The sequence below is a fragment of the Gobio gobio genome, assembly GCF_949357685.1.
Source record: "Gobio gobio genome assembly, chromosome: 1".
Classification (NCBI taxonomy): domain Eukaryota; kingdom Metazoa; phylum Chordata; class Actinopteri; order Cypriniformes; family Gobionidae; genus Gobio; species Gobio gobio.
In genome coordinates this window covers 59,770,551-59,791,429 of record NC_137097.1, presented here as the reverse complement: position 1 = coordinate 59,791,429, position 20,879 = coordinate 59,770,551, and the positions used below count along the sequence as shown (strand labels likewise).

Sequence of the window (20,879 nt, the reverse complement as noted above, 5' to 3'; positions counted from 1 at the left end):
AACAATGAAAACAACAAGCAATCTCTGACATTCCTGACTATGATAAGATTATGTGAAACAATCATATTCTTTCCACATTTTTCTTCTTCAAAAGCATAGGTTGCTATTTGTTCCAAAAATTAGTGTCAGTTGGTTTTATTCCAGAAATGATTTGATATTAGAGTCACGGCTAAAATTTATAAAACTAGGTCCTCAGACTGTCAGGACCCTGCAAACATGCTTCTCCAAACTATATTAGCCAATCACACTTACTGTATTGCTTAAAATGGAAAAAGTCAATCACCCCTTGAGAGACAATCATTTCATAAATGTAACTGACATTTTGGGAACTGATTATGATCTGCATTATATTAAAATGAGACAGCAATGCGCTTGCAGAGAGAGCTCTGCCCCCACACTATTCTGATTGGCTGTGATTTATAATTAGTTTCTTTTTTAAAAAGTTGTATCCGGTGTGGACAGACAGATTGCTTGATGCTGGACTTGCGCTTTGTAGTGTTGTTGCACTGTAGCAGGAATATCCAGATCTGTCTTTGATAAAAAGCGGTGCATTGTATTTTAACTCACTAGAGAGAGTCATGGCACAAAAAGTACTTGAAAGATCTTCTGCATTACATGCCAAACTGCCAGTCCCAGCGGGAAAAGAGAATCATTAGAGGGCTGTGAAAATCCCAGCTGTGGTAAACAAGCATTTTGATGCGCTGCTTTGTGACAAACAAACAGTGCAGACTTTAGCGAGCTGCTCGGGCGAAATCCTCGTCATCCGCTTTGCCTCTGGCCGTTCGGAAGTTGAAAAATGATACGAAGGTTCAGGAAGGAGTCGTTGGGAAAGAAAAACTACAGCGGCAGCTCACAGGATTAAAAGCGTCCATTCATCATCAAATTACACCACTGGAAAAACACAGTGAAAGATGGGGTGACCGAGTAACTGATTGATGATGTGATTTGCATGTAAATGTTTTCGGCATGGAATTTGCATTTCCATATTCCACAGTGTTTAGTATTTTCTGTCACTGGCATCTATGAATGTTGATGTCTCCGCAATCCGACTAAGCAACCTTGGAAGGATCCGTAGCACATCATCAACAATGCTATAGTATCTGCTTAAATGCACACAAGAACACTGAATAATACCTGCTCGGTTGACTTTGGACTCTAGCAGGCGCGAGTTGAGCACCTCGTCTTCGTCTTGCTCGTCGATGACCTTGCATTGTCGCAGATATGAGGTTAGCTTGTTGGGGTTGATGAAACGGCACAAAATGTACCGGTTCTTCTCCGCATTCTCCCACAATGACTCCCCATAGTCTAGCAAGTTCATTAAGCCGCCGTTCTCCATTCCTGCACAGGCCCCTATGAGACAAGAGTGAAGGAGAATAAAGTTTTAGATGCTATTTCGACACTCCTTTCACACCCACAGCATTGACAGCACATCAGATATAAAAAAAAGAATGTGTTCTTGCATGCACAAAGATAGATGTGTCCATTCAGCTGTGCTTTAACAATGCTTTAAAGTCTGTTTTCTTCACGCAGTTTTAGGGTCTAGATTGGTGCATGTTTTTTACAGATAAAATATTTGTCTCTGTAACCGAAAAGCGAATTAAATATCAGTTTGATGGTTTAATGTTTGAAATTGAAGAATGCATAAATATTAGAACTGTAAGTTTAATATTATACTGTAAAACCAAAAAATATATTACAATCTTAGGCTAACATTTCATATTTGTATTTAATAATAATAGTTGTAATGGTAACACTTTACAAAAAAAAGTCTCATTTGTTTACAGTAGTTAATGTGTTAACTCACATGAACTAACACTGAGCAATACATTTGTTACAGTATTTATTCATATTTGTTAATAAAAATCCAGCTGTTCATGTTAGTTCACAGTGTATGAACTAATGTTAACAAATACAATTTAATAATGTATTAGTAAATGTTGAATTAACATGAACTAAGATTAATAAATGCTGCCGAATTATTGTTAAAGGTCCCATGGCATGGCATTTTTCTATTATTTTATAGTGTTTCCTGAGGTGTACTTATATTGTTAGTATGATTTTTACATCATAAAATGTCATAATTTAGAAATAAAAGGCATTTTTTCTATACTGCTGTTTGCCCTGTGGCTGACTGCCCTGCTTCAAGAGGCGTGTCTGCTGTGAGACTTCAGGAAAAACGCCCACTGTTGTGATTGGCTGACATCTTTGCATTTTAAATGAGCGGAGGGGGCGTGGTTTAACGAGGCACGAGCAGGCACGAGTCTGCCAGAGACAGATGGACCTGTGTTCACTTCACATCAGTTCTCTCAGCATGTCTCAGTTCAGGGTGAACTGTTGTAGTTACTAGAATATACTTCAGGTTATTAGTTTATTTCTAGTCAGAGGGGCTGTCACTCATGTCAGAAAGTTAGTAAATTATGGATCAGCGCTGACTCGAGACGCGAACCGTTTAGAACGATTCAGTGAACTGGTTCGGTTCACTAAAAAGAACCGATTCAAAAGAATGATTCGTTCGCGAACAGGACATCACGGAGACGGAGCGATTGCTAACAAAGTTATTTATAGTAACTACTGAGTTATGAGAGCGTTGTCTGTCAGCGCGAGTTTATTGTGTTTGTATCTGAGAGTTCTGAATAAACACGAGTCCCAGTCACACCGAGTCCTCTTCATCATTATTCTACCAACTTTGTAACACATGCAATGTACCATTACAGCGAGATGAACGAGTTAGTAAGTTTGATTAAAGCATTATTTCTAGATATGTTCCAATCATATGAATAGCGTCAGTGATGCGCATTGAGTAACTTACACAGCGCAAACAAAGACACAACAGCAGTAATCGAATGTAATCCAGTTTATTGTGGGGAAAGCTGGCTAGCCTAGCCCAGATACCCTCACGCTTACCCCCCTTCTGCTTAATCTCACGCCGCGTTTGGTGCCTCCGCTGTGGGCCAGATGCAGTACTGGGGGTCGGGGATGTTGAAGGCCGAGCTTCGGCGTGTGTGATGTTTATCTCTAAAGATGTTACTGCTGATGTTAAACAGAAAAGACTGTATGCACATTTTAGAACAGATAGACGCGACGAGGACGTACAAAACACTGACTCACAAGATAGAAAACACGAAAACACCGTTCTGTCGGGAGAGAGAGAAGCCGCAGCGTGTGCACGAATAATAAATAATTAGCTACACATCAGAAATCAATGATCACAGATCAGAAGGAACTGAAGAAAGACTTCTGTTTTCATTTGTACATCCAAACACTGAGAAACTGCCAGTTCACACGTTAATGATCTCGAGTGTTTGCATGGGCGTGGCAGATTCTCTGGGCGGGGGAAAGGGAGGAAACCGTTCCTGCTTGGACGTCAAACCAGGAGACTTCAGGATTGGCTCGTCTGGCCTGTCATTTTCTCAAAGGCAGAGAGAGACAGCCAGAACTCGGGTTTACACCGATCAACATTTCTATCCACTTGGGGACAATATTCAGGCTAGGGGAACTCATATTAATGTTGAAATACCTCATAAAATGAAAATTTCATGCCATGGGACCTTTAATACTTAGTTCATGTTAACTAAAGTAGTTAACGAATGTTAACTAACGAAACGTTATTGTAAAATGCTACCATTAGCATCACTATCATCATTATCATTATACAGTTCATATACAATCACATTTTTTGGCCAAATTGTGCAGTCCTACAAACAAACATAGCATTTTTTTTGTTGGATTTTAAAAATTTTAGCAGGAAAAATAGCTATTATAGTAGATTTGTTACAAGAGAGAGTAATGCAATGTGATATTAAACTGTCATTGACACTTGCAAATGTATAATCTTTTAGTTACAATGATTATTATTTCCACAATTGTGAATTTACTTCCACACTACTACCTTTAATACTCATTTATTGTCTTTAAATATCTTCAGCATAATGTCAACATTAAAACAATTAATGCAAGCGTGACCTTGCAATAGTTGGGGGCATTCATGTCCTGTGGCAAGCATGCTTGTGCCACCACACACACTGCCTCACTTTGGAGAAGTGTAACAAACCAAGTCTTTTTTTAAACCTTGTGGACAGTGGCTGTAAAGATGCCACAGCACACCGCTGATGCGAAAGCGCAGAGAATAGTTTGTCTCCACTAGCGCTGAACTGAGCGGATTGTCTTCTGAATAGCTAATGGCTGCAGCTCAAACAGACACTCACTGTCATACATGTGTGAACCAACCGTGTACCTGGTTCTTGGACTGGCGCATAGTGATTAATGGTCGAATGTCATGAAGGCAGAGAGCCGGCCTGCAGATGGCTGATAAAATGCTGATATAGGCTATACATAATATAGTACAAAGAATATATATATATTCCATTGTATAAGATACACACACACACACACACAAACGCACACCGTGGGTGTTTCTCCCAAAAAAAAACTGGAAGAGAAAATAATCGATATTACAAAAGAAAAAAAAAAAAAAAAATTACAAAATGTGACATTAAGAAGTGTACCCATCACTCATTTTTATAAAGAAACACCATCCAACAGCAACACCAGCGGGTAAAGTTACAGCGAGAATTCACGTCTCTTGTGCCTCTCCTGAGCCCATTTCCTTAAAACAGAACCCCTAATGGGTGCGGTGGGTTTATTAGGGGGGGTAATTGAGAATGAATGGGGGAAAGTCACGTAAGTGGAGCCAATGCCTCCATCGTGCTATGATTGGATATGATCGGTTATGATTGATTATGATTGGATATGATTGGTTCGTGCAATAAATCCCGCCTCTTGTTTTTCGTGCGCTTTCTCGAAACGGCCTGAATGAAGACAATGATGGCGTTAATGGGAAGACAAAATAAAAAGTAAACAATAACTACTACAACTATAAAGATATCACCGCTTTGTCACGTCAAAATTAAACTAGAAATGGCCAGAAAACAGGATGACTGTGGGTTTTAGTGAGTGATCAAGCTTGGTGACATTAAAGGTACATCTTCGTGTCTGTGCCCAGTGTGATTGATGACTGCTGAAAATAAATTGACTATTAAAAAGAAAAGCTGGCCATTAGTTCACAAATAAAATATATTGTTTAAATTGCTAATGCCTTTAGTTATTATTTTGGAATAAATGTAAAGATGCTTGATGAAATTAAAATGAGTTTTAATAAATAGAACTTTACAAAGAGTTTAAAATACAAAATAGAATTGTATTTGGTTTCTTGTTTTTATTTCATGTTTATTTAACCAGGAAAATTAAAAGTAACAGGGACATAAATTTACATGTTTGGACTTACATATACATACATACATACATAATATACACGTCACATACACTCACACATATACAAGCATACACACATACACACACATTTATAAAGTGGAAGTCAGTGGTCACCAACGCTGTTTGGTTAGCAACATGTTCCACAGGGGAAAGAAAGACATATAGGATTGAATTAGAGTGAGTAAATGATGGCAAAAGGCTAATTTTTAGGTGAACTATCCCTTTAAACATGTGCACATAGACCAACAATTAGAAAAACAGTCCAGAGGAAACACAGAACGCATCCTGTGTCAACAGTTCTCGGACAGATTGACACGCGATTGCAAAATGGAGAGCAACCCTAGCAACCACTTAATTTGTCATGACAACCTCTTTTGTTTTATAACAATGTCATTCCAATTGAAATTGTGTGGAAACAGAAGCACAAAAAGCAACTGACCTATTTTAATGTTGCTGACCCTAGTCTGGAGCTCAAAGTTGATCCGTTCCATTCCCAATCCTGTCTGCTGTTAATGAAAATTCTACATTCAGTGCAGTCTATTATGCTAACCAAGTACCATTAAAAATACAGTACTTTTATTACAATGTAATTTATTCCTGTGATGTCAAAGTTGAATTTTCAGCATCATTCCTCCAGTCTTCAGTGTCACATGATCCTTCAGAAATCATTCTACTATGATGATTTGCTGATCGAGAAACATTTCTTATCACTATCAATGTTTTTTGTGGAAACTGTGATTTTTCAGATTCTTTAATGAATGGAAAGAAGCATTTACTTTAAAGAGAAGTCTTTTGTAACATTATGAAAGTCTTTATGGTCATTTTTTTAATCAAATTAATGCCTCTGAACCTTTGGTTGTAAGCTGAATCTTAAAGGGGGGGTAAGCGATATTTCGAAAATGCTTTGGAAAAGTGTCTCGGGCCGAGTACCAAAACAAACTTGTAGCCAATCAGCAGTAAGAGGCGTGTCTACTAATGACGGGGAGAAGAGAGCGCTCAGCGCACATCATTATTCAAAAGACACGACACACAGGACGGACATTAGCCGAGCGACGACAGAAAGAGAGAGATGGCAGATAAAAAACAAAAGTGGAAAATGTCTGTGGAACAAAAGACGGCTTACGTTCAGGCAAGAAGTAGGACCCGTGTAAATATCGGATCGGCTTTCCAGCGCTGGAGAGAACTCAAGGAGTGCTGTATTTCTTCTCGATAGGCGAGTAAAATTTGTTTTTGTTTTTGTTTTGTTTCACAGAACTAATATATGTTAGCTTTTGCTTGAATATGCTCATGTGTAGGGGTGCTCCGATTGATCGGCAACTCGATCGGTCGATAATCGTTTTGGGATGATTGATCGGCGGTCTCCAAAAAGGCCGATCTCATGAACCGATCGCATGCTGACGACACATAAAACCCGCACCTGCCGTGAGAGCTAGGGCATGATATGCAGCGACACCGTCACATTCTCTTTCCAGCGCGGGTAAAATAATTATAATGCTGAAGGTGAGGTACAATTCATATTTCTATATTAAATAACTTACGCAGTCATTTGAAAACTTTCTGTGGGACATAAGTTCACAAACAGCGCGCGTGAATCACTGCGTGCGCGCGCTCTCTCTCTCCCTTTCAAAATGCTCAAATGGCTTCACATCAGCGCATCGCATGTGCACTAAAATCGAGCTGCACAGTTGACACAGGATTTGCCACTTTGCACAATCGAGGCAGTGTCGCATCGTCACTAAAGTTTATCATTTGCATTTATTTTTAAGTCTTGCCAGTGTTCAAACCGCTCAGCACTCGCGCGCACGGTCTAGAGAGAGACACACACACACACACACACACACAGGCCATCTCACAAAAAGCTTGCGAGTACAAATTGCGCTGAAATGGTCAGATACACACAAATGTATGTACTAAATTACCGTCTTGACGAGTATGCACGTAAACCCCGTCGTGACTCGCGAGTGAACGTTTGTGCAACTGTAACTGTAACCGTAACCGTGTTCGCTCTTAAAGTGACAGCTGTCGAATAAACTGCTGCTGTCTCTTGAGTTTCTCTTTGTCTTTTGTTGTTTGATGAACCTTTATGACACTCACTGCTCTTGAATGACTAACTTTTGCAGCCTTAAGTGTAAGGATTTAACTAATTTAAGGTATTCAGGGAAGACCAATATTAATTTACATTTGATTTCTTATTAAATGTCTTTAGTATTTCTTACCTCAATACTAATGTTAGACCTACCTGAAAAATTGTTTTTAAAAACAAAAATGCACTGCATGATCAAATATTTAGGTGAGATAATTATATACATTTATTATATACATTTAATTGGGAAAGATGGCCTACAGTAGCCTTAAGTTATCTCATTTTCTAAAATAAACACTTGGTGGTTCTTCAAGATCCTGACTCAGTTAATTTAGAGTTAGTTTAATTTCTACAAATGGTATAAACTCAGCAAGATTATAGATAAAAGATTGCCATTCGCCTGCCATTCTGTGATCGGCAGTGATCGGCAGATCATGAACTTGGTGATCGGTAATCGGTGATTGGCCCTAAAAATGCTGATCGGAGCATCTCTACTCATGTGTCTTGTTCACTTGTTTGTCCATTTGCAGTTGTATCATCATTCACTTCAGCGGTAATAAAGACCCATTCATTTCTACATCCTAGGCCATTGTTGTCTGTTTCAAGCGTAAGCTCGCAAAGTGTGTCCAAAAAGTAAGATAATAAACTCCTAATATATGTTTGTTTCCTTTGGATCCTCTTTTAGTGATCGATATAACCCTCTAATCTTGTCATAATTGTAATTTATCCGTTAGTCGTGCTCGTGCTATCGAGTTGTTCATGAGAACTGTGTTTGTGTTTTTGGGATGTAAGTGATGACTTTTTCATTGAACATTCGACCTGGATTACCATAGTAACACATTATTGCTTTCACTTATTGATGACATCATACCCTCAGCCGGCTGGCACAGCAGATTCCGCCATAGTCGTTGCCTGGGTTGCATACCTATGTGTGGGGCGGAGCTATCAAAATAGGGGCACAGCTATCAAAATAGGGGCACGTTTGTTTTGGTGATTTTAAATATCAACATCTGTTACCAGTAGGGGTGTAACGATTCGTTTTAACAACGATTCGATTCGTATCACGATTTGAGGTTGTCGATACGATTCAAGGACGATATTGGTTCATTTAGAACGATACGATCCGAAACGATTCAGTGACTTGAAATCGATTCAGTAACTTTTTAGCCAAAAATTGTGTGACTGAAATAAATATCTGGATACTGCTCAATGCAGGTGAAGTTTCCTAGATTCCTGTTGTTTCTTGTAAGGGAATCAGGTATCAATTAATTATGGATATAAACAAACAAGTAAACAACAATTAATGGCAAATGCATTCAAATTTTATTTGAATAAAGTGCAACCAACAGTTTAGGTTGAATTAAAAGGAAGTTAACCTTTTCTGCTCTCATTTTCAATTTTCAATACATTTTCAATAAAAGCACAGTAAGTGCAACCAACATTTCAACTAACTTAGCTCTTTCTCCTGGTGGCTTGATAATTTCTCGCACGTTGGCTTCTCTGTCATCCGCCATGCTATGTTTTGTTTTCTTAGCGCTGCTGCTGGTGCGTGCGTTGCGATGATGTCACAGATAGGCAGACTTAATCGAGTAACGCTTAACGGCTTTATCATTAAAAGTGCTAAGAAAAAATATCCATATAAAGTCTGACGTGCTTAAATCCAATGCGTTATTTCCCATGATCGATACAATCGATTGATTACCTTTTAAAACGATGTTAGATCGATATATGTCGTCCGGAAGGCCATCTTGCCGAGCACAGATCGATGTAGTTAGATCATAGGAAAATAAATCGATACATCGATGTAGTAGATGAATCGTTACACCCCTAGTTACCAGATATCGCCTTTAAGATGTTTGGTGAGTGTACACCAGTCACCCGGTTCATTACCCAATGACAAAAAGGCAGAAAGGACACAGCAAATTCCTCAGGCATGTTCCTCACCATGTCACGACAAGTCATGGTTCAGTTAACCAAATCACAATGAAACTAATAAATGAGACTCTCTTGTGAGGATACATTGATGCCTCACCTACTTTAAAGAGAATATACAAGGTGTCTATGTTTATATTTCAGCATGCTCTTTGATGACCTTTCATATTTCCCCTGCTTTTCTGTGGGACGTAAATGTAAATGAAAGAACAGCAACATATTAATACAAGGCTCTGCATGACAAATTTCTTTGCATACATTTTGTGGCAAAGAGGCACGTTGAAGGTGCAGTTGGCCCCCTTCGGCGGCATAATACCAGCATTGTTTTCCAACGCTCCTTGCACCTTTGCAAATGAAATCAAACCATTACTACTGATATGCCCACACACACTTTTGCATATTCCTTTGTCTCTATCATCCCAGATTCCATTTCTATATCTGCCCTTTCGCTTTTGCACCCCTAGGCTCAGGAACTGCTGCATATGTGAGCGCAAACTAACTGGAATGGCCTCACTTCCCCATCTCTACCACACAGGAGACATTTGATCAGACATCAGTGGGTGAGAGACACAGAAGGACGGTTTCTGGTGAAAGGAAAGGAAGAACTGAAGATTTTATCCAGCGTTTGCCAAGTGCAATATGCAGTCAATCCGAGGTCAGGGGGATGAAGACATTACGTCAGAAATGCCACAGCAGGAGTCATACATCTAATATTAGGCATCAGCATCGTCTCATGTTGTAAAAAAAAAAAAGAAAAAAAAAGGCAAAGATAGCATCTCATATTTGGAAATCAGAGAACTGAGTGGGAGAGTGTTAATGTAAAGCTTTGAAAGCAAACGAGGGCGTTCGCATTCTCCCACGACAAAAACGCCCACCTTTTGCGAGAGAGGGCCAACAGCGTCGCTCTTGATTGGGAAACGATGGGTTTCTCCCCTCACATTTTAGCACGCTGAATAACAAAATACGGCATTATACTGTCATGCATCACACTGGCTTTGTGTTCATGTCAGGACGTGACTCAGCCGAGTTAAAAATTAAGCATCACGTACTACAGCGGTTCACCCTGACAGACAGACAACACACACAGTCCACCCCCACCCCTGTCTTATACCTTGACCAGATTTCCTCTCTACTTATTTTGGAGCGAGTGAGTAAGAGAGCGCTCTTCACTTCCTCATTTCATTAGCAGGTGTTTAGCTCAGCCTCTTAAAAGGAGAAATGTTGGGAACACATTTAAAGTTGCACAGCAGAAGTGATACTCATTTGTGCAGTATATTTAAATACAAATTATCAGATGATCAACTTCCACTTAGCAGTGCAAGTCAATATATCTGTATCTGCATCAGTGTATAAGTAGCAAGAGACACATAGAACACCTGAAAGTCATTGACAGTGGAAAGGGAAAAGGATAACTGAGATTTTTTTCGTTCAAATCGACTTTTTCACTATGTAGTTTGCAACATAAGGAAAATGAGTGAATTTAGGCACAGCTCCTAAAAATATAGAGCACTTTGTAATGGAAAAACTACCTGAAATGTGATCTGCAGTTTTCAAAAGTTTTTGAAAGAAATGCTCAGCAAGGTTGCATTTACTTGATCAAATATACAGTAAAATAGTAATATTGTGAAACATTATTACAGTTTTTTTTTTTTTAAGTGCTCTATTTTATAATTTAATTTATTCCTGTGATCAAAGCATCATTACTGCAGTCTTCAGTGTCACATGATCCTTCAGAAATCATGCTAATATGATGCTGCTCAAGAAACATTTCCTAGTAATTTCAATGTTTTGAACAGTTGTGCTGCTTCATATTTGTGTGATATTTTTTTCAGGATTATTTGATTAACAAGGAGTTCAAAAGAACAGAATTTATTAGATATAGAAATCATTTTTTAACATTATAAATGTCTTTACTGTCACAATTGAATGTGTCATACCTAAATAAAAGTATTCAAATCATTTTTTAATACATTAGATTTATTGTTTTACTAACTACTAAACAAGATCGAGTCAGAGACACCAAAAAACAAAGTCTAAGAGCTTTAATTTTGGAATATTTACACCGTTTCAAGTTCGCCGAGCAGTCAGGTTGTTTAACTCTGCGTCTATCCCAGTGGGACCCTGCTTGAGTGATTTTCATGTTGAAGATCAGCGTAAAACCAAGCTAGCGGAAACTATTACCACGTGCTCCTGTGGCTCCATCCGATTTTAGAAAAAAAACCACAAACCAAAAGCGGCTCAGCCAATGGGCTGCAACCCTGCTCCACCAAGCTACCAGTTCAGGGGAACTGCACTAAGCTGTTTTGTGTGAAAGTGAAACAGTACAGCAGTTCTGATGTGGGGCCTGCTCCCTTACAATGACTGAAATTGTACACTCTAAACACCAGGATCAAGGGTAAATTTTGACCTAATTAAGACAGCGCTGATGAGAAATCTAAATATAGCACATTTGTAAGATAAAAACTGATATACGTCATGTATTATTATATAAACATAATGGAGCATCACTTCCTTAAAAAAGTTTACCCAAATGTTTTTAACCATTTAGATCATCCTCATATCAATCCAAACCCATACGACTTTCTTTCTTTTTGAGCACCAAAGAACTTAACAAAGGAAAACGTTACAAAGGTCCGGTACTTTGTCCGTAACAAAGGACAAAACAAACCATGAGATTCATGGGCGATATCCCAAGCCTTCTGAAGTCTTTCTGTGAGGAAAAGGCCAACATTTTATTCATGAAAATCTCTCCAGTTCAAATGCTATGTTGGGTTTGTACACCGAGTTTGACATCATTGGTGTGACGCACCATATTTGATTGAACCGTGTACGAGCGAGGCTGAGATCTGAGAACCATGGAGTAGGAGATGTTAAGCAAATATATTATATTTTGCTATGGCTTCAGAAAACCTGGGAAATACTGCATACCGTAAGTTGTATAGAGTTGTATGGTGCTGCTTTTTAGCCATTTTTGAAAATTTTTCCCCTAGATATTCTGCAATTGACCATTCGCAAAGACCCGCCCCCTTTAGTTACTGTTGCTATGTCCGACAAGCCATGGCGCTCTCACGCCACACACGTTCTCACATTGAGAAAATCACGTTGACAACACGCCGACAGACAGGACAGAGCAAGTTACTTTTGATATGAAAAAAAGTCTAAACTTTGATATTGTCATTTTTTTTTACAGAAATTTAAACAATACCGTTTTGTGGCTCTTTAATGTGTCGTGATCGCTGTAGCGCCTCAGTTACCTCAGTTTTTTATTATTAGATTAATACTTTATTTTTGATGCAGTAAATTACTCGAAAATGACAGTAAGAACATTTATAATGTTACAAAAAGTTACTATTCCAAAAGAAAAGCTGACCTTTTGAACTTTTCTATTCATAAAGAATGAGTCTATAAAGAAACCTGAAAAAATGATCATGGTTTCCACACAAACATTAAGCAGCACAACCGTTTTCAACATTGATTATAATAAGAAGAAATGTAACTTGAGCAGAAAATTAGCATATCAGAATGATTTCTGAAGGATCATGTGACACTAAAGACTGGAGTAATGATGCTGAAAATTCAGCTTTGCACTCAAAAAAATTATTTATGATGCTGTTCGCTTTATTTAAGCAATTCATCTTGATTTAACACCATTATATTACGTTTCTGGTTCAAATGTAATTGATTCATGTTAAACTGACTTTAAACCGTTACTCTTTGACATAATTTGATGTTTTCATTTTGAAATAACATGTTTCAGTCAAGTAACCCAATCAAACAAGACTTTCACTTCCCATCATGCTTTTGCAAAGGGGCTGAATTCGGAGAGTAAATGTTTAAATAAAGTGCAATTTGATGCATTTTTAACAAGATGAGAAAATTGAGAGACATTTTAATGCCCAATGTTTTGTTATGTTGGTATTTAAAAATGTGTTATGTTAGTGTTTTTGGAGGTTACTATTGTGGTGAAGTGTAGAGCATGTGCTTGGGGTGAGGACCTACTAATAAAGTTGTTTTAATAATAAAAAACTATTCTGGGCATGCCATGGATGTAACAAAACCATCTTCTGGCTAGCCAATAAAATCTTGTAAAAGGTTTTGTAAATGCACTCAAAAGCTATTCTTTGAATAAATGTAATTAAATCATGGAAAGGATTTCCATGTGATTAAATGGCTTTCTTTCAGCATTAAGCACTTTTGTTAGGCTAACTTAAATAAATTAGTTGGTCCAAAACATTGCAAATTATTTGGGCTGACACTATTAAATTAAGCTGTGCCTAACCATAGTAAATAAGTTGAATCAACCTTAATAAATTAAGCTGACCCAACGTAAGTACATTAAATTGGAATAACAGAATTGCATAATGCTGAAATAAAGCAAGTTAATCATGTGGAAATACTTTCCATGATTTTTTTATGTTCATTCAAAGAGTTATTTTTTTGAGTGTGCCTTCACAGGAATAAATTACATTTTAAAATATATTAACATAGAAAACAGGAATTTTTAATTGCAATAATATTCCACAATATTACAGCTTTTACTGTACTTTTTGATCAAATAAATGTTGCCTTGGTGAGCATAAGAAAACGGAACAGTACGGTAGTATATCTATAAGTTTTTTTTTTTTTTACTTTTAATTCTCATACTAACATTTGTGTTATATGTTTGATGACTTCGTAATATTATTCTAAAATGTGATTTACAGCACTTCCTTTCATGAGGCGTGTCATTTATGTGTCATCAAACAGAACTGAACAAACACTGGCTGTTTTCAAACAAGTTTCCCAAATACTCCACCACAAATTGGGCAGACAAACAAGACAGTCAGTCACCCGCCTCTTTTCATTGTCAAAATTCTGACTCAGTTTAATTAATCAATCGATAAGTCAATCAATAAAGAAATTAATGAAAAAGCTTGCTTCCTGATTTTTTGGTGATGGTGTGCTACAGACATGAATGCAAATACCCGCCTTAGATCACAAACCATTTCAAATCAAACTTGATGACAGACCGAGACATTCTTAAAATGCTACATGCCTAGATCGATGACAGAAATATGTAGTTGCTTCAAATTAACCATAATAAATCTTTTGTTTTTGGGTTGAAGAGTGAGTCTGCACATTCCAGCTGTAATGCAATTGCTCGGAATTGGATCCAGCAAACTAACAATTCAACCTTTGTGAGGGACGATGCCATGCACATGAACCTAAGAGCCGATCTGATGACATTCACAATACAGAAATGGGAGCTTTCTACTCTCCCTCAGTCAGGTGTGGTGTGTGGTTGACATGGCATGCTTTTCAAGTGTATTTGTGGAGTATAAAAATCTGTGCTTGCACATTTCTATTTAGGATTCTGAGTGAAACGTCAAGATACTGTTCTGGTGTCAGGACGTTACAGCATCTCTGCTAGGACTTTACTAATAAATTAGCTAAATCATTTACGTTTTCATATTTAAAGTTGTTTCATGACTGTGAGGCACATTTGTTTTGAAATATTTTGGGGCATGCTGTATTATTATATTTTAAGGTTTGAAAATAATTGGAATACCTTTGTGGTTAAACACTCTTTGTTCTACCAGAACATTTTATTCCCCTAAAGACAGCAGATTTTCAACAGAAGTTTTGCCTCATCTTTTCTTTATAAAATAGCACTTTTTCAAAGACCTACATTTATAATTCATATGGCGAGATAACGTTTTATATTTTTGTCAGTGGTATATTAAAAGTATTGTCCTCATTAGATTGGAATTGGCAGTAATTGGTCAGACTGAACTGTATTCATATATCCATAACGACACAGTAGGTAATAGATAAGATACATACAGAACTGTTTTTTGCTTTTTGCTTTCTGAAAATGTTGCAACCAATGTCTTTGATTCAACCTAAATCTAATTTAGACTGTTTTATCTCTGTTATAAAAAGGCATGACGGTGTTTGTACAGTGGGGAGAACAAGTATTTGACACACTGCCGATTTTGCAGGTTTTCCTACTTACAAAGCATGTAGAGGTCTGTAATTTTTATCATAGGTACACTTCAACTGTGAGAGACGGACTCTAAAACAAAAATCCAGAAAATGACATAAATATTTGATCACCTTCCAACCAGTAAGAATTCCGGCTCTCACAGACCTGTTAGTTTTTCTTTAAGAAGCCCTCCTGTTCTCCACCCGTTACCTGTATTAACTGCGCCTGTTTGAACTCGTTACCTGTATAAAAGACACCTGTCCACACACTCAATCAAACAGACTCCAACCTCTCCACAATGGCCAAGACCAGAGAGCTGTGTAAGGACATCAGGGATAAAATTGTAGACCTGCACAAGGCTGGGATGGGCTACAGGACAATAGGCAAGCAGCTTGGTGAGAAGGCAACAACTGCTGGTGCAATTATTAGAAAATGGAAGAAGTTCAAGATGACGGTCAATCTCCCTCGGTCTGGGGCACCATGCAAGACCTCACCTCGTGGGGCATCAATTAAGTTCTGGGATCAGCCCAGAACTACACGGCAGGACCTGGTCAATGACCTGAAGAGAGCTGGGACCACAGTCTCAAAGAAAATTAGTAACACACTATGCCGTCATGGATTAAAATCCTGCAGCGCACGCAAGGTCCCCCTGCTCAAGCCAGCGCATGTCCAGGCCCGTCGGAAGTTTGCCAATGACCATCTGGATGATCCAGAGGAGGAATGGGAGAAGGTCATGTGGTCTTATGAAACAAAAATACAGCTTTTTGGTCTACACTCGCCGTGTTTGGAGGAAGAAGAAGGATGAGTACAACCCCAAGAACACCATACCAACCGTGAAGCATGGTGGTGGAAACATAATTCTTTGGGGATGCTTTTCTGCAAAGGGGACAGGACGACTGCACCGTATTGACGGGAGGATGGATGGGGCCATGTAGCGCGAGATCTTGGCCAACAACCTCCTTCCCTCAGCAAGAGCATTGAAGATGGGTCATGGCTGGGTCTTCCAGCATGACAACGACCCGAAACACACAGCCAGGGCAACTAAAGAGTGGCTCCGTAAGAAGCATCTCAAGGTCCTAGAGTGGCCTAGCCAGTCTCCAGACCTGAACCCAATAGAAAATCTTTGGAGGGAGCTGAAAGTCCGTATTGCCCAGCAGCGACAGCCCCGAAACCTGAAGGATCTGGAGAACGTCTGTATGGAGGAGTGGGCCAAAATCCCTGCTGCAGTGTGTGCAAACCTGGTCAAGAACTACAGGAAACGTATGATCTCTGTAATTGCAAACAAAGGTTTCTGTACCAAATATTAAGTTCTGCCTTTCTGATTTATCCAATACTTATGTCATGCAATAAAATGCAAATTAATTACTTAAAAATCATACAATGTGATTTTCTGGATTTAGATTCTGTCACTCACAGTTGAAGTGTACCTATGACAAAAATTACAGACGTCTACATGCTTTGTAAGTGGGCAAACCTGCAAAATCGGCAGTGTATCAAATACTTGTTCTCCCCACTGTATATGATGTATTATGAACAGTACTTGCTTTGAAGGTGCCTTAAATATCCTATTGTGTACTTGATGAACTTCAAATATATATTTGAAGCCTGTTCTGTTCCTAATGATAAGGTTTCTGAAGGGAACTGTGGACAGACTGTGGAGTTCTTGCAAGGGACTATCCATTTTATAAGCTCCCCAAAAAACGGCGTTATCAAAAAGAGTGCCTAAAATTTCTCCAGACGTTTCCTATTAAACACAAAACCAGCCACACTTGTGGAATGAAGAAAAAGAGTTGGGTTTGTTCAATAGTTTTTTTTTTTTTCATGCCCTATTTTGTCTTTGTGAACTTGCACTTGAATAATTTTACAAATACCACCAGTTTGTGCGTATGAAGGAACCCAGATTGGGACCTCCAGTATCTTTTGATTTTCACAGTAAGACATTGCCATGTCAGAAATTAACTCTTTAATTATTGGGCAATATTAGCCTGCTGAAATGCATTTTGGAAATGAGGGGCACAATATAAAAACACATTGAGGGGCGGATCAAATTTTTCAGCCAGACCAACTGAAATAAATACTCAGTTTGAACAAATTATGGCTGTTAAATCAACAACACATACAAATGTAGATGTAAATAATACAAGCGATATTTGTTATTTCCGAATAGTTAGGAGTGTTTCTTCTGTCTAATTTGACATATTTGAGATATAGCCTTTTTACACTTATATCTTAAATATTTATTATCCCTTTCAATGTGATTTTCTCTGTAAACCAAACCCGACCATTACAATTTACTTTAGAGCTTAGACAATCTTAGATTTGTCTCAGACAAATGGATATTAACTATAAAACTAAAGAGAAAAAAAACCTAAACTATTACAGAAAACACTTTTCATGTGTTCGATGTCAACTATTTCATACATTAATCAAATAGTAACCAATGATAGGTGCAATCTTTTTTTATTAACTTTAGTAAATCATCAACCATCATTCATGGTATTTCATCATGTCTTTAATTAAAACATGCTAGGAAATAAATATGGGTTACGCTTTATTTTAAGGTGTAATTGTTACAGTGTAATTATATAGTAGTACTGAAAAAATATTATTTAACTACATGTACTTACTATAGGGTTAGGGTAGGATTGGGGTATGGTTGAGGGTTAGTTGCATGTAATTATGCATACTTTACTGTTATTACCATGGTAAGTACATGTAACAAGGACACTGTAAAATAAAGTATTACCTAAATATGCCATGAATTATAAATCACTGAATTATTATTCACGCTCACATAGTTTCAGCCATTCAAAATTCATTAACAAAGGCATTCACTCATAAATGTAAAATCCAAAATAGTGATTTATATTAAAAGGGCATTACCGTTCTGCAACAATGCAAATTCCATGTTGAGTGTTTAGTCTTTAATCACTGGTTTATAAACTGGGAGGGGATGAGAAGTAAGCATGTTGTTGCAGAACATCAACTTGCAAGGCCCAAGGCAGGGCGGGCACACCAAACCTACTGAGGCATCCTACAACAACTGTTCCTGTAGAGCAAGCTGTCTTTTAAAGGAAAGGCTTTAACAGATTAATGAGGACTCTCCTAAAGTCCTAGACAAGTCGTTATCAAAGAAAGCATGCCATGACATGTGGCTCAATTTGTTAGGCAAAAATGAGGTCAGAATAGCGCATCTGTTGAACATACATGGTGGAACCTCCCATTTATGAACGTTCATATGACATCTTCACACTATGCACACATCTCACAAGCAGGACCGAGGGGGGCACATACAGTGCAACAGCAATTTACATTAGTTCCATTAGTTATTGTAAAATTGAGGATTAAATAATACACACACACAAATAATCTGATGACAGACAGCACCAATGCACCAAATCCCATGAATAGTGCAAAAACTCTACAGTAACAGCAACAAGCTGATATATAGAGCATGCAGAAGAGGGACAGATTGAGGTTGACATTGGTGTGTTTATGTGCATTGCATAAATAACAGAATAACCATGTGCAACCACACACATTGTCATTGAATTAATGGTGTCAAGATTAATGTGCATGATCCTCCTTTCACCCCCTGACTTTTCAATGAGTGCACACAGCATGCACACTTCTTAGTTTCCATCACTCATTTTATTAAGACATCAGACTTTCAGTTTATAGTCCATGTTGGAAATGCAAGATTAAACTCATTACATCATATTAGTCGGTTATTAGATTATTATGAGGGAGGATGAGTGACTAATAAACAGTGTTGGGCACGTTACTTTAAAAAAGTAATTAGTTATAGTTACTAGTTACTTCTTACAAATAGTAACTGAGTTAGTAACTGAGTTACATCATTATAAAAGTAACTAATTACCAGGGAAAGTAATTACTGCGTTACTTTTTTTTTCTTTCAAATGTTCAAATATGTCAAATAATTTGGATGCCCCCAATATTAGATATGTTAAATGAATGAATTGGACACTAAATAGAATAAATTATTATTATAAAACATTGTACATTAATGTGCACTATTGTAATGTTGCTGTGGGACAATGTGAGACACCTATCAAATTCAATGCATTATTGTAAATATTATCAGTAGGCCTACTATAGTGTAAATATTGTGTAAATATTATCAGTACTATACTTTCCTGTGGTAGTGGAGCTCACGTTATCACCTGGGTTTTTAGCCACTAATTTTGTGGCATATGATGATGTGAGGCGCTTCAGAATCACTTGCCACCGGCGTGGAGAGACTCTTTCTTCCTGGGCATAAGTTGCACGTTACTTAAATATTCTTACCTTTCACCTCAACGAGGGAAAAGTAGCGCTTATACTTCCAATTTGCGAAAGCTACCTTTGAAGTCGTTGGACTATCGCTGAATGTGTGTGCGTCATAGGTGTGTGTGTGTGTGTGTGTGTGTGTGTGAACCATAGACCGTGAAAAAAAATAGGTGTGAACTCAACCTATCAACTTCAACCTTGTCTCCCACCCACCAATCATCATCAGTTATGTGTACCACCGCACCCACCCCCAACACGCATGGCTGGTGCGCGCGCACACGCACACACACACACACACACACACACACATACACACATTGCAGGTCCGACTGACAGAGAGCCTGTTCGGATGAAAAGCGCTTCAGTGAGCTCAATTATAGTAACGCGACTAACGCCGCATTTTTTTCCCTCAGTAACTCTAACGGCGTTGTAACGAGAGAAACAGTAATTCGTTTGATTGATCGTTACTGAAAAAAATAATTCCGTTAGTAACGCCGTTTATCTGTAACGCCGTTATTCCCAACACTGCTAATAAATGGGGAGAACGGTGGATTTTATGAGTAAGACAACCACCAAAATATAGCTTTTATATTTCTGCCAATAAGATCACACTAATTCATATGTTGCATCACTTGAACATACTTCATTTATACGCTCGAGTAGCTACACACTGGAAATGACTTTACTGACCTACTATACATTCATTTAAAGTCTAATTATGTACACACATAGTAAAAGAAGTCCAAAGGTAACACAAGCACAAACAGTGAGTATTTAACATATGGTAAAAACCCTGATACGCATTAGTTTCCTACTGTAATGCGGTTTGTCAGACGCCGAGGTAACGTTACGTCGAAAAGTTTGTGATTAAGTTCGGCTTTGAAATGTTTACTTATGAAACGGTTACATTCAAACGACAGTAACGTGATTTACCTGTTGAAGATCACTTCTCGGGCTTTAATTCAACCGGTCCATTCTAGTTACTTGAAGACGCCAGCTGAACTCTGTCGCAACAACTCGCAAGACAAGCTGGATAATTTCACCTGCAGTCTCACACGCTGTCACTCAAAGCGAGCGGGAGGAGCTAATGGAGCTCATCACTGTATTTAACCATAAACTTACAGCTCCAGTGAAAGGTTTATTTGTCCGAAGTGAAAACAACAGTACTTTCTGGCGATTAAATGTGCTCTCATTGTCTAGCTCACCGTGGCTATGAAATAAAATAAAAATCTTTTAAAAATAATAATGATGAAGTGGTTAACTTTTTATGTAGGCACTTTAAGTGAGAAATATAAATACTGAATTAGGTTTACTGAATATGTGTAATATTGCTGAGTA

At 38.0% G+C, this 20,879-nt stretch overlaps 1 protein-coding gene across 1 annotated transcript in view; it reads right to left on the bottom strand.

Annotated features, from left to right (window-relative positions):
* card11 (caspase recruitment domain family, member 11) overlaps window positions 1-20,608 on the bottom strand; it is a 41,233-nt gene extending 20,625 nt beyond the window's left edge. The window contains exons 1-2 of the mRNA XM_079840643.1: window positions 20,475-20,608; window positions 1,135-1,350 (exon numbers count right to left, since the gene is read on the bottom strand). Coding sequence (XP_079696769.1) covers window positions 1,135-1,336 — 202 coding nt within the window. The 5' untranslated portion in view covers window positions 1,337-1,350; window positions 20,475-20,608. The remainder of the gene's footprint in view (window positions 1-1,134; window positions 1,351-20,474) is intronic.
* Between the last annotated feature and the right edge of the window lie 271 nt (window positions 20,609-20,879).